The sequence below is a fragment of the Abramis brama genome (genome assembly GCF_963993115.1).
Source record: "Abramis brama genome assembly, chromosome: 2".
NCBI classification, from domain to species: domain Eukaryota; kingdom Metazoa; phylum Chordata; class Actinopteri; order Cypriniformes; family Leuciscidae; genus Abramis; species Abramis brama.
In genome coordinates, this window is record NC_139964.1 from 13,283,844 (window position 1) to 13,297,286 (window position 13,443).

Consider the following 13,443-nt stretch of genomic DNA (forward strand, 5'->3'; position numbering starts at 1 on the left):
ATGCAGTGAGATAATTAAGGGAATATGTAAGTGATTGTAAGCAGAATCACTGAAGAAAAGAGAAACACAAGAACAGAAAATAGAGAAACACAATAACTACGACTGACTTCCAGCCATTACACATTATTACACTTATTATTAACCAGTATGACTTTATTTCTGTCATACAGAAGTTGTTATTGAGATGTTTAATTGAAAATGTTTGGTTTGAAGTTACCGTTATAGAGATCAGTGCTTGCTTTAGTTGGGATGCTGATGCTAAAACATTAGTGTTTCTTTTGCTGCTTGAGCTGTGTTTTTGCAAGTCACACTTGTGCACACACAGTTTATGAATGACTGCAGTTATAATGATTATGATGACAAAAATCATCATATTGCCTGTTCATTCACTAAGGAATTAATTCTTATTCATTCAGAGTTTAATCCTCAATCAAAAGTGTTACGTTACCACCACTGTGAAAACGCAGCAATAAGATACAATGACTCTTTTTTTTAACACATGATGCATAACCAGAGAAACAGACCTACACTGTGTTTTAGAAACACCGAGATATCACAATTTAGCACATGAATCTCAACAATGGTGGCAATATTTCTTTATTATTATTATTATTATTCATGCAGCAGTGCATGCTGGGAGTTTTATATTATCCTGGAACCCAGCATGCATTGCGACATGAAACTTTTCACCATTGTTGAGATTCATGTGCTGATTGTTGATGTCTGTGTGTGTCTGATCCAAGCAGGAGCAAAATAAAATTGAATGCACTCTATGATTACAATATTCTTCAGAAGACCTGATTACAGAAATATTGATTTCATTTAGTAGATTCACAGATATATGCTAAATATGAGATAACTATAATTTCAATGACTATATACAGGAAAAAACTGAAAATCAGGCATGTCCAGGATGATTGTGACATCATCACTAAAAAATAAAAACACCTGATCATCTTTCTCTTGACTTTTTCTTGCCATAACAAATGTGTTTTATAAACTCACTGTTACAGCAGCCAGAGAGAGATAAAAGATAAGAAGTCCAGGGACAAGAGACCAACTAAAGCAAATACTGATCTCCATCTTGGTGACAACAAATTTTATTAATAACTAAATCTCTGTTAATTCTCAACAAGAACTTTTGTACATGTATGAAAGAAATAATCGTAAACTGGTTTGTAAACTGGTTTCACACTCAGTGTGGCTGGAAGTCAGTTGTAGTTTTTGTGTTTCTCTTTTTTCTGTTCTTGATTCTCTGTCCTTCAGTGATTCTGCTTATCAGGTGTTCATCAGTTTCTCAATTCACTCACTTCTTTTCATTCAAGTGGACTATATTAGTGAACTAATGTAGGGAATAGTGAATGAGGGTATAGGGTGTGATTGTGAAAACAGCCTCTGAGTGTTGACTTTGAGCACTGTTAATTCACAGTATATTCCTGTAGGCTACTTTTATTTTCTACGGTATATTACTGTTTTAATGGAAAATGGTATAATATTGTCAGAATTTTACAGCAAGGGTTAACAGTGCTGTTAACCCTTTCAACCCCACAGGAAAATCCACACTACAAAGAGTAAAAATAACATTGAGACAGTGTTGCAGTGAGATAATTAAGTGAATATGTTGAATAATAAGTGAATAAGTGAAATAAGTGATTGTTGAGCATTAGTGATGAACGCCTGCTGTTAACAAGCAGATTCACTGAAGGAAAGAGGAACACACAAACAGAAAATAGAGAAACACAAGAACTACAACTGACTTCCAGCCATTACACATTATTACACTTTTTATTTACCGGTATGACTTTATTTCTGTCATTTTTGTAAGTCACACATGTGTGCACATAAGGGCTGGGCGATATATTGCACGATATTGTTAGGCGCATCTCGTCAGTAAAGCCGGTTCCTTGATTAGTAGTAAATCGCCATCACCTGCTTTCAGATGGAGCAGTGTTAAAATAACACTCCTGGGGCTGGGAGTGTATATGTGTCCACACTCAAGAGTGTAAAGTGTTAAAATATGAGTGTTAAATTAACACTCAAGAGTGTTAAAGTTAATGAGATAATTAAGTGATTAATTAAGTGATTATTGAGCATTATTGAAGACACCTGATGTTAACAAGCAGAATCACTGAAGAAAATCACAAATTGTAAGTTACCATTATGGCGATGGGTGTTTGCTTTAGTTGGGCTCTTGAACCTTGTATGTTTATTTCAATTTTTACTGTTGTTCGTCTGCTGTTATTGATTTATAACAGTTAAATGAACAAAGTAAAATGTGATCTGACAGTGTTGGTTATGTTTTGACATAATCATGCTGTGATCTAAAAAATGAAACTTATTGAGATAGTTTGGTTTAATTTGGTAGCAGCAGCTTTGTGATTCTTCAGCCTATGATTATCAGTATTTTACTTATAATTCAAAATATTTAATAAACATTGTTCTGATCAAAAGACTTTCAAATCAAATAATCAGCCTGTGAATCTCAACAATGGTGACAATAATAAAGCATGTTGCAGTGGCTGCCACCAATCACAACTCATTAATGTCTCCCATCATGCATTGCGGTATGAATAAATTATGATCTGAATTGTCTATGTAATTTACTTTTCCTAATTGAATAATCTGCTCGTCACCATTGTTGAGATGCATAGACTGAATCTTGACGTCTGTGTGTGGCTAAAAGAAATATATTTTTTTTTAAACAACTTTTAAAAAATCCTTTATATTATATCAGAAATTCTGGATATTTATGCAGACTCACAGTTATGCTGTAACCAAATCGAAGTCAGAAAGAAGGATCTTAATGAGTTCAGTGATCAAGTTCAAATGATGAATGTCATAATATAACCAACACCATCAGATCACATTTTTTCTTTGTTCATCTGGCAGTTATAACTCAGATACAACAGCCAAACAAAATCTAAAGTTAATAATATAAGGGTCAAGAGCCCAACTAAAGCAACCATTGTTCGTCATAACGGTGGCTTACAATTTGTGATTTTCTCCTTCAGTGATTCTGCTTGTTAACATCAGGTGTCTTCAATAATGTTCAATCATCACTAAATTAATCACTTAATTATCTCATTAACTTCAACACTCTTGAGTGTTCATATACACTCCCAGGAGTGTTAATTTAACATTGGAGTTTTTGCTGTGTACAAAGAGCCGTAGTTAACTGACAAGCTGAGCCATATCGCATTAATTATCGCTGGCGATACTTCCGTGATATTAATGCGATAGGGCTCAGCTTGTCAGTTAACTACGGCTCTTTGTAGTAAATGCCGCTCCATCTGAAAGCAGGTGATGGTGATTTACTACTAATCAAGGAACCGGCTTTACTGACGAGATGCGCATAACAATATCGTGCGATATATCATGCAGCCCTAGCAATGATTGCAGTTATATTGATTGTGAAGGAAAAAAATCATCATATAGCCTGTTTTTACTAAATCTCTTTCAATCATTATTCCTCTATCAAAAGTATTATATTACCACCACTGTGAAACCACAATAATAAGTTATGATGATTGTTTTTTAACACATAACACTGTAAATGCACAGCCTAAAAAAGAAACAGAGCTACAATGTCTCGTAGAAACACAGAGATATCAAAAATCTGCATATGTCTCTCATCGATGGTGGCAATAATTTATTTTTATTTATTTATTAATGCAGGAGTGCATGCTGGGAGTTTTATCCTATCCTGCGACCCAGCATGCATTGCTACATGAAACTTTTTATTGTCACCATTGTTGAGATTCACGTGCTGATTGTTGATGTCTGTTTGTCTCTAAGACAAGCAGGAGCTCAAAATATTTTAAAAAACTATATTATTTCAATATTCTTCAGAATAACTAATTACAGAAACATTGCTGTATTGCATGTTATAGACTAACAGATATGATTAATATGAAGTATCTATGAATACAAAGCTTATACACTGGTTAAGATCAGAGAATCAGACATGTCCAGGATGATTATGTAATCATCACACAGTCATAAACACCTCATCATATTTCTCTTAAAGGTGCTATAAGCGATGCTGGGAGTCTTAACTTCTTGTTGACATTCGAATTGTTGTCAAACAAAACGGAGGCTAGCTAGACCCTCCCTCCTCCCCTCCCTTCCGGCATAAAGGAAAGTCAAAGTACTAGTACAAACAAAATTAAGTTTTACTGATACTTCATTCAATGTGTAATGTCGGCAAGTTAGATAAAGGGTTTTATATATTGCAGAAAAAGAGAAACACTATCTTAAAATCGTTTCGCCACCTGAGGTTATAACTATAGCTCCCATACAAGGAAGCAATAATAGCAAGATAACGTTAGCTTCGCGTTTCCCAGTCAGCATAAACAACGGCAGCGTCGTAAACAAATTTAGTCAAAGTTGTCAACAGCCTATAAATGAACATTCAAATTCATCACAAACAGTGGATGAAAACAATCATTCACACAAATTGTCGCCCTACTGTGAATTTGCTTGATCATTTGCAATAGAGATCGATCGCTAGCTGCTAGAAACATTGTATTCACCAAAGTTAACGCTGACTGCATAGTTCTAGCTAATTACATCATTGTGTTGGTTTGGCGAATATGAACGTCAGTTTAGAAAGAAAGATGGATTTACCTGTTCAGCAAAAACAGAGCAACTGAGTGTCGGACTGGAAGCCCTTCTGCCGGCGGAGTTCTCGCCACCTTTCAAAGGTTTTTCCGATGTAAATTCGGTATTTCGCGTGTCCCTTATCCTCGTTCTTTATCCTTGTCCCTCTTCTTTGCAATTTGTTCATCGGAACGTCGTCTCTTTGGTCGTGTTTCGGCCATAATTCAAACTTCCCTCTTCATGCTTCTCTCTCCTCCACACGCTCCACACACACTTCATGTGCACGCGCACTAACCCCCTCAAACCCCACCCTCAAATGCATCTTGTCGGTGATTGGCTGGAGCACTGTTTGCTGTGTTTCATGGTACGGGTGAGTCTAGTTTGTTTTTCTTGCTGTTTGTGGAGCCTGTGGTGTCTACAGAGACCGCGTTTTTTTTACAGTGTGTTCAGGGGACAGGCAGCTAGCGGATAGTGAGGAGATGTTTGCTGTATGTGACAAAAAATGTTTTGGCCTAAAAAACGCATGACATGACTTAGAGCACCTTTAACTTTTTCTTGCCATAACAAATGTGTTTTATAAACTCATAGTTAAAGCAGTCAGAGAAAAACTGATAAAGTTAATGGTTCAAGAGCCCAACTAAAACAAATACTGATCTCCATCATGGTGATAATAACTTTATTATTTTCAATAAAACATCAACAACTACATATCTGTTAATTCTCAACAAGAACTTTTGTACAAAGAAATAATGTTAAACTGGTTTGTAAACTGGTTTCACACTCAGTGTTGCTGGAAGTCAGTTGTAGTTCTTGTGTTTCTCTTTTTTCTGTTCTTGTTTCTCTGTCCTTCAGTGATTCTGCTTATCAGGTGTTCATCAGTGTCTCGATTCACTCTCTTCTTTTCATTCACTCTGTCAAGTGGACTATATTAGTGAACTACTGTAGGGAATAGTGAATGAGGGTATAGGGTGTGATTGGGAAAACAGCCTCTGAGTGATGATTTTGAGCGCTGTTAATTCACAGTATATTCCTGTAGGCTATTTTGTTTTCTACGGTATATTACTGTTTTAATGGAAAATGGTATGATATTGTCAGAATTTGGCCTTTTTTTATAGCAAGGGTTAACAGTGTGTGGGACAATCCTATTGTGTTTTTGTCGAGGGAATCAGTGTGATGTGAACTGCCTGCTGGACTACAAGAAGACTCTCCTTTCTTATGACGATGAACACAGGAATAGAACTGATACTTGAGAAGTTGTTATATATTTTAAAGGTGCCCTAGACTTTGAAATTGAATTTATCTTGGCATAGTTAAATAACAAGAGTTCAGTACATGGACATGACATACAGTGAGTCTCAAACACCATTATTTTCTTCGTATTTAAATCTCGTTTTTGAAAAACACCCCTGAAAAATAGGCGAATCTCCACATAACACCGACCGTGACGCAACAGTTGGGATCATTAATATGTACGCCTCCAAAAATTTGCATATGCCAGCCCATGATCAAGGCCAGGCGGAACTGCGCAGCCGAATCATCGTCCGAATCATTTTTCTTCGAGAGACATCATGGCTTGCAAACGAGCGAAGCATGGCAGTCGCTCAGTGTTTGGATGTACAAATGAACACAAAATATTTTTTTAGTTCCTTCATCCGAGCCTCTGAAGAAACAGTGGGTTATGTGAATGTCTGATGTGTAATTGTTCAAGTTCAGACAGATAATCTTTCTCTCAAAGTCGTTCAATACTGTTTATGCATCAGTAAATCAAGCCAGTGACTAAACGATCAACTTCACGTCGTTTCTCTTAGTAGGATGAAAATAATCTTACTTAAACTGTGATTATACAGCGATCAAAGAACAATCCCTTTCCAGTCGCCCAAGCTGTCAATCACACAGCGCGAGTTTATCTGGACACTTGCCAAAACTCGTTATGAAATCAATGACGCTGTTACACTGCACAACAAAGCTCTTACTGTACTTACCTCATGTTTGCATTGGTGAAATCATTAGTGAGAGTGCAGAAACTGCGTTGCAATGATAAGATCTTCATTCACGTGATCAAAAGGCTTACACTGAAGTCTCACAGCAGCCAATCACAGCAGTGGGCGTTTACACTAAAATCTCACAGCAGCCAATCACAGTAGTGGGCGTTTACACTGAAGTCTCACAGCAGTCTCACAGCAGTGGGCGTTTACACTGAAGTCTCACACAGACACGCCCCTTCAAACAGAGTGTTCAAATCAGAGGCTAAAACCAGGCTAGGAAAAATGCCTTTTATTTCTAAATTATAACAAATTTTGATCTAAAAAACATTATAAGGGCACCCCAGGAAACATTCTAATATAATAAAATAATCCATGCAAGGGCACCTTTAATATTTTATTTTGATCTCATCATTTATATTTAATATACTCTATAAGAGTTGTTCACTGGAACGCTGTGTGAAACACTCATATTTTACACACTGTGTAAATGTCACAGATCCTCATTCCCTCTTATAATGAAGTGGATCATCTCTTCCTCACAGAGTAAAACACTGCTTATATATTTAATAAAGTTTGGTGAATCATCACTGATGTCATGTAGAGCTGGATGTGGTAAGAGAGACAGAAGGGGAAGGAAATATATATTTCAGTTGCTGACGCACATTGTTCTCTCAGTACGGAAGAGAACGACAGTAACGTTTGTCACACAGAATTTGGTCTTTTATTTAAGCGAAACGCTTGTCAAATTTCATCATGTTGGACGTCCTGCTGCTCTTTTCCAGCATCTGTACAGGTGAGTTTGAGACTCTCAGCTCTTTTACACAGAGTTTGACATCTTCTCTTGTTTTTCCTCTGTTATCACATGATCATCAGACTCATATGGATGATATTTGTAAGTTATTATTCTGGCCTGCTTATGACTCTTGCTCACACATAACAGCTCTATATAATGATATTTGTGTTTTCAGCTGTTGTTGTTGGAGCTCCACAGACAATTACTGGATACAGAGGAGAGAGAGTTGACATCAGATGCTCATATAAATCTGGATATAAATCATATTCAAAGTATTTTTGTAAAGGGGAGTGTAATTACTTTGGAAATAGAATCATCATGGTTGAATCAGGATCTCCAGCTAAAGACGAGAGATTCTCTCTGACTGACGACACGACGGCCAGAGTTTTCACCGTCACCATCACTGATCTGAGAACAGAGGATGAAGGACAATACTGGTGTGTTGTGGAGGGGATTATTTTTGATGTCTATTCAGAGATTTTGTTGCTGGTTGAAGAAGGTAAGTGATTACATTTGTTAATAGCAGAAATGAACTGCATATAAACAAGCTGAGAGTGAGAGATCAAGTCATTAATATTGTACAACCCCAGATCCAGAAAAGTTGGATAATTTTGTAAAATGCAATACAAATGAAGAATCTGTGATTTGTTAATTCTGTTTCAACTTTATTTTACTGACAAAAGTACAAAGAAAAGATTTCCCATGTTTTGGTCACACTTTATATTAGGGTCCAATTGTCACTATATAACTATGACTTGGTAGTGCGTTAAAGTGACTTTACTGGATTTCTTTGGCACAACAAAAAACAGAGTGATTAAAATTGATTGTATGTATTTTAAATGAACTTCAGTGTCAGTGTTTTAAGTTGATCTTTCCTGTGACCCTTCAGATAAAAAGACCACTGAAGTTTCAACCATCAGCCCTTCTTCAAAAACACCGTCATCTTTCAGTACAACAGAACTGAATCCACAATCAGGTCAGTTCCTCTGTCTGTCGCTCTTTATGACTCTTATTTCTTGAATATTGTGCTTCTAAATGTACTTGAATTCATGTTAGATGATTCATTTGAGATTAAATGTGTTAAAGTTGTTGAAGACTGAAGGTTCAGTCCTCAGATGTTTGCTCCCGGTTATTAAAAATGCACAAATTGCTTTGGATAAGAGTGTCTTTAGAATGAACATTAAAATATTTTCAGTTGAAAGTAATCAGTGTAAATCAATAAACGTTTGTTCATATTCACATGATGTGAATGGTTTGTGTGTGAATGTAGAGCTTTAGAGTTTATATGTGTTCATGTTCTCACTGCATGATTCACAGTCACTGGTGTTTCTCTCTGTCAGCGACTCATCAAACAGAAACTGATACAACAAGAACAACAACACTGCCCTACAAAGGCAAAAGACCTTAAGTCGCTAGAGTGTGGAACTGAGAAAAATGACTTTAAAGATTTTTAGTTGTCCCGTCAAATTAATTATAGGTAGGACACTGGAAATCTGGCAAATAGATGTTTTAGTAATGGAAATTATATACATAAAAAAATCTTGAGCTCAAACTTGACTTTTGACCACTATTTTAAAGTTACTGTACTCTGCCTTTGTATTGTCAGCAAAAAGTGAGAAGTCATGCCAAGGCAAAAGGCAGTAACTTCCACATTATCACTATTTGGTTGCTGATCACCATTAACACAGTCATTATAGTAACACTTGTATACAATCTAGTGATCATGGCATTTATTTTGTATGATTTACAATTATTTATAGCCATCTACTTATTGCTATCCTGTGCTTTGGTTGCATTCTGATGGCATTATTAATACATTTGACATGACAAAATACCTCCATAGATATATTAGTCCAGCGTTGGCTCGACCGTGTTTAGGGCGGGGCTGAAGGCGCCGGCGAAGTTTTGGCAATCTGCCAGCTAGATGCATGAGTGTTTCAACCAGGTCCAGTACCCGAACTGAGTGAGTCGGGGCTTTTATTCTTGGTTGTATTAATCTGATACGGCAATGTGTAACGTTTCTCGATCAACTGCATAATCCTTCGCGTCGACGGCGGGTTCAGAATCAGACTAAATGTCCTGACCGCAGGACAAAGCTCTGAGGACATCAGAACGGCAGCTGTACAAAGTACACAGGCTACACCGTAATTTTAATGGACATTAAAACAAAGGCAGAACACCGTACAATCTGGTAGGTAGCATTATTTGATAGAACACCGGCACAGTAACTTCATATTGACGCGCGGCTAAACAAAGGCAGAGTACCGTAACTCAATTTCGAGCGTTCCAAAACAAAGCCAAAGAGCGGTAACTGATGTTACGGTGTTCTGCCTTTGTTTCTCATGGGCTTTTGGAAGTTACTGTTAAGACAACTCATTATTTTCTCGAAAAAACAACGGAATTGATTCAATATACTCATCCACATGATAAAGGAGGTCTTGAATGTGCCAAAAATATAAATAACTCATTTTCGACCAAAAACGAAGTTACGGTCTTTTGCCTTTGCACGGCAGAACAGGAATTACTACAGTTCAACTCTATCAGACAAACACTAGTAAGAACACAAACTACACTACCCATAATGCAACTCTCTGATCACATGATCACTCTTTGAAAGGAAATTGCTTTGAACATTTGTAGAGGCACGTACTCGTTTGGTTAACTTGATTTGACATAAACCACAGACAGAAGCGTTTCCTTCTGAAGAGTTGAGGTTTACCATTGCAGTTTCACTTCAGTTACACAATATAATATTCTATTGTACTTTAATACAAATGATTTATAAAAATGATAAGAATGTTATTGTTCACTTAACAGTAATATCAGAATCAGCATTGTGTTTTATACAATATAATATGTTCAGATCTGGCTTCTGTTGCTGGCGGTCTGGGTTCGGTTCTGCTGGTTCTGACTCTGTGTTCTGGAACCTTCATCATCCTGAAGAAGAGGAAGAGGAAATCTGGGACAGGTAACAGTTTGTTTGTTATTATTATTGTTATTATTTAGTTCTATTTTAGTGTGTAAATTGACTGACTCTCTATTTTCATGCAGCTTTATTTCAGCAAAACATGCAGCACAATACAGAGGTGAGTGTTCAAATCTTTACCTGTAGAAGATCAGACATACATGTTAAATGATTGTTTATTGATCAACAGAGAGAATTATCTATAAACTATTCAATTATTGATGTATGTGTTGTTTTTCAGACTGAACGCATGTATGAGGAGATTCCAAACACAGACGTCACCGTGGTAACATCTTCATCCAATCAGACGCCTGCATCTTCATCCAATCAGACGCCTGCATCACACCACAACAACTGTACAGAAGTCTCTACTGTTTACGCAACAGTAACCAATCGCCAGCCTGATTCAAACCCCAGTGACACCCACTCGACCAATCAGGTGACAGATACAGCCGGTGATTATTATGCCAATATAAAGTCTCCTGAAGCAAAACAGGACAGTGGGACAGAACTGATCTACGTAACAGCAACACATCCACAAAACATCTCAACACATCCACAAAACATCTCAACAAACGAGGGTCCGATATATTCAGTGATCAACCATAAATGAAAAAGACTCTCAAAATTTGGTAAAATCTACATTGTTTTAATTATTCAATCTTTTGTCACACTTTTATGTACAAAACACAGTTTATAAAGTGTATAATGTATAAATAAAGTTAATATATAACTTCATATATAACAAACAATAAAGAAACATTGTTTGAATGGCCGTCAATGGAGAAAGATGCTGTTGAAGCCGTATAGTGTAGTTTCAACATCTACCAGCAGGGGTTAATGGAGTTCATATGACATCTACCAGCAGGGGTTAATGGGGTTAATATGACATCTACCAGCAGGGGTTAATGGGGATAATATGACATCTACCAGCAGGGGTTAATATGACATCTACCAGCAGGGGTTAATGGGTTAATATGACATCTACCAGCAGGGGTTAATATGACATCTACCAGCAGGGGTTAATGGGTTAATATGACATCTACCAGCAGGGGTTAATGGAGTTAATATGACATCTACCAGCAGGGGTTAATGGAGTTAATATGACATCTACCAGCAGGGGTTAATGGGTTAATATGACATCAACCAGCAGGGGTTAATGGAGTGAATATGACATCTACCAGCAGGGGTTAATGGAGTGAATATGACATCTACCAGCAGGGGTTAATGGGGTTCATATGACATCTACCAGCAGGGGTTAATGGGTTAATATGACATCTACCAGCAGGGGTTAATGGGTTAATATGACATCAACCAGCAGGGGTTAATGGGTTAATATGACATCTACCAGCGGGGTTAATGGGGTTAATATGACATCTACCAGCAGGGGTTAATGGGTTCTTGCTACTAAACCTCAACAACTTGTCAAGAACAGTATAGATTTGATTAGATTTTGATTGAGAATTTAAAGTGGTGGTAAAATGTCCTTTGCACAAGATGTAAAATAAATATTTGATGTCCCCAGACTGTTTGTGAAGTTTTAGCTCAAAATACCCTCAGATATTTTTATATAGCATGTTAAAATTGTCACTTTTTGAGGGTGAGCAAAAACGCACCGTTTTTGTGTCTGTCCCTTTATATGCAAATGAGCTGCTGCTCCCGGCATAGAGGGCGGAGCTTTGATTACCTCCCCACACAGACATGCACTGAAAATTTCAAAAACGTTTAGCCTTTTATGTTCAAACCGGAGTCAGACAAGACACTCAAGAAGTGACAACATGTAGAAGTAACAGGACATTACTGAATGGTTAGTTGATGAATGTATGCAGCTTATGTGTAGTTATCTTCTAGTCATTGATTAGCATATTCTGTCTTGATAATCTATAAATCATGTCCCGAGGGCGGGGTTTATGTAAATTCTAGGGTTGGTGATGTCACTAACCCTGGAGGAATGTTGTGTAGTTTCTACCAGCTGTTTGTTGTAGTCCTTAAAAAGCTATTTCTTTAAAAGCAAATATCTCCCTTTGCTTTGAACTTTGAGCATTGTAACTTTGCAGATGTTGTTTATGCTCAAACAGCAACATTACACACTAACTAAAGTTAGAAAAGTGAAATCATAATCAACCATCCCTTTAAATGACTTATGGGCCTTTCACACAGGACGCGGTATGCGTGGCACTTGCCGCTGGGTTCAGCAGATACAACGCGATTTGCGCTGCGCTATGACGTAGGCGGAGTTTTAAAAACATTTAGCGGGAGCTCTATTACGTCTGTGTTGTTCCTCCTTTCGGTCAGCAGCAAACAATGTGTCTGTCCCGTTCTAAGAAGCGAGCGATAGCGCTAGTCCTGCTAATGAGAATAAAGAGAGAAGCAAGGAAGAAGAGGTTGTGGGTGCATGAAACCCTCAGGTCCAGAGAACAATTCGGTGAATTCAGGCTTGCAAAGGAGCTCCGTTTCCACAGCGACCGGCTCCAGATGTACTTTCGCCTCAGTAGGGAACAGTTTGACAGTTTGCTGGGCAGAGTTGGACCTAGAATCTCAAGGATCCATACAAGCTAGTTTCTTCAACAGAACGTCTGGCAATTTGTCTCAGGTGGGTGATATATATTAAAATTAGGGCTGTCAAAAGATTAATCGCGATTAATCGCATCCAAAATAAAAGTTTGTGTTTAAATAATATATGTGAGTGTACTGTGTATAATTAAATTTGTATCTAGAAATACACACACATGCATGTATATATTTAAGAAAAATGTGTTATTTATATATATAAAAAATATATTTCTATATAATATAAATTATATATAGAGTTTGAATACACCTTCTGGTGCTACTTGGACACGTCATCAGTGAAGAACCCGGGGTCATAGGGTGTTTCGGGTCTTTAATCTTCATACACCCTCACCCGGGCGACCCAGCCGGGGGTGATCAGTCCCCGGCTTGTGTCCAAGTGGCATGTTGCTCCACGGATCCCCCCTACGGATCCACAGCCACCGAGAAGCCCTCTCTGCGGCCTCTAAGATGTTTGTGGTGGCTTTTTTCGATTGCAGTCCTTTTACTCCAAGGAGTTTGAGGGTTCGCAACAGTGAGCGGCCAGCGAA

At 37.5% G+C, this 13,443-nt stretch overlaps 1 protein-coding gene across 1 annotated transcript; it reads left to right on the plus strand.

Annotated features, from left to right (window-relative positions):
- Positions 1-7,211: 7,211 nt before the first annotated feature.
- Positions 7,212-11,113, plus strand: LOC311077732 (uncharacterized protein). The gene is made up of 6 exons (XM_084106349.1): positions 7,212-7,377; positions 7,553-7,876; positions 8,267-8,353; positions 10,241-10,345; positions 10,429-10,463; positions 10,584-11,113. The coding sequence occupies exons 1-6, from the start codon at positions 7,338-7,340 to the stop codon at positions 10,953-10,955; spliced, it is 963 nt and encodes a 320-aa protein (XP_083962475.1). The 5' UTR covers positions 7,212-7,337; the 3' UTR covers positions 10,956-11,113.
- The last annotated feature ends 2,330 nt before the right edge of the window (positions 11,114-13,443 follow it).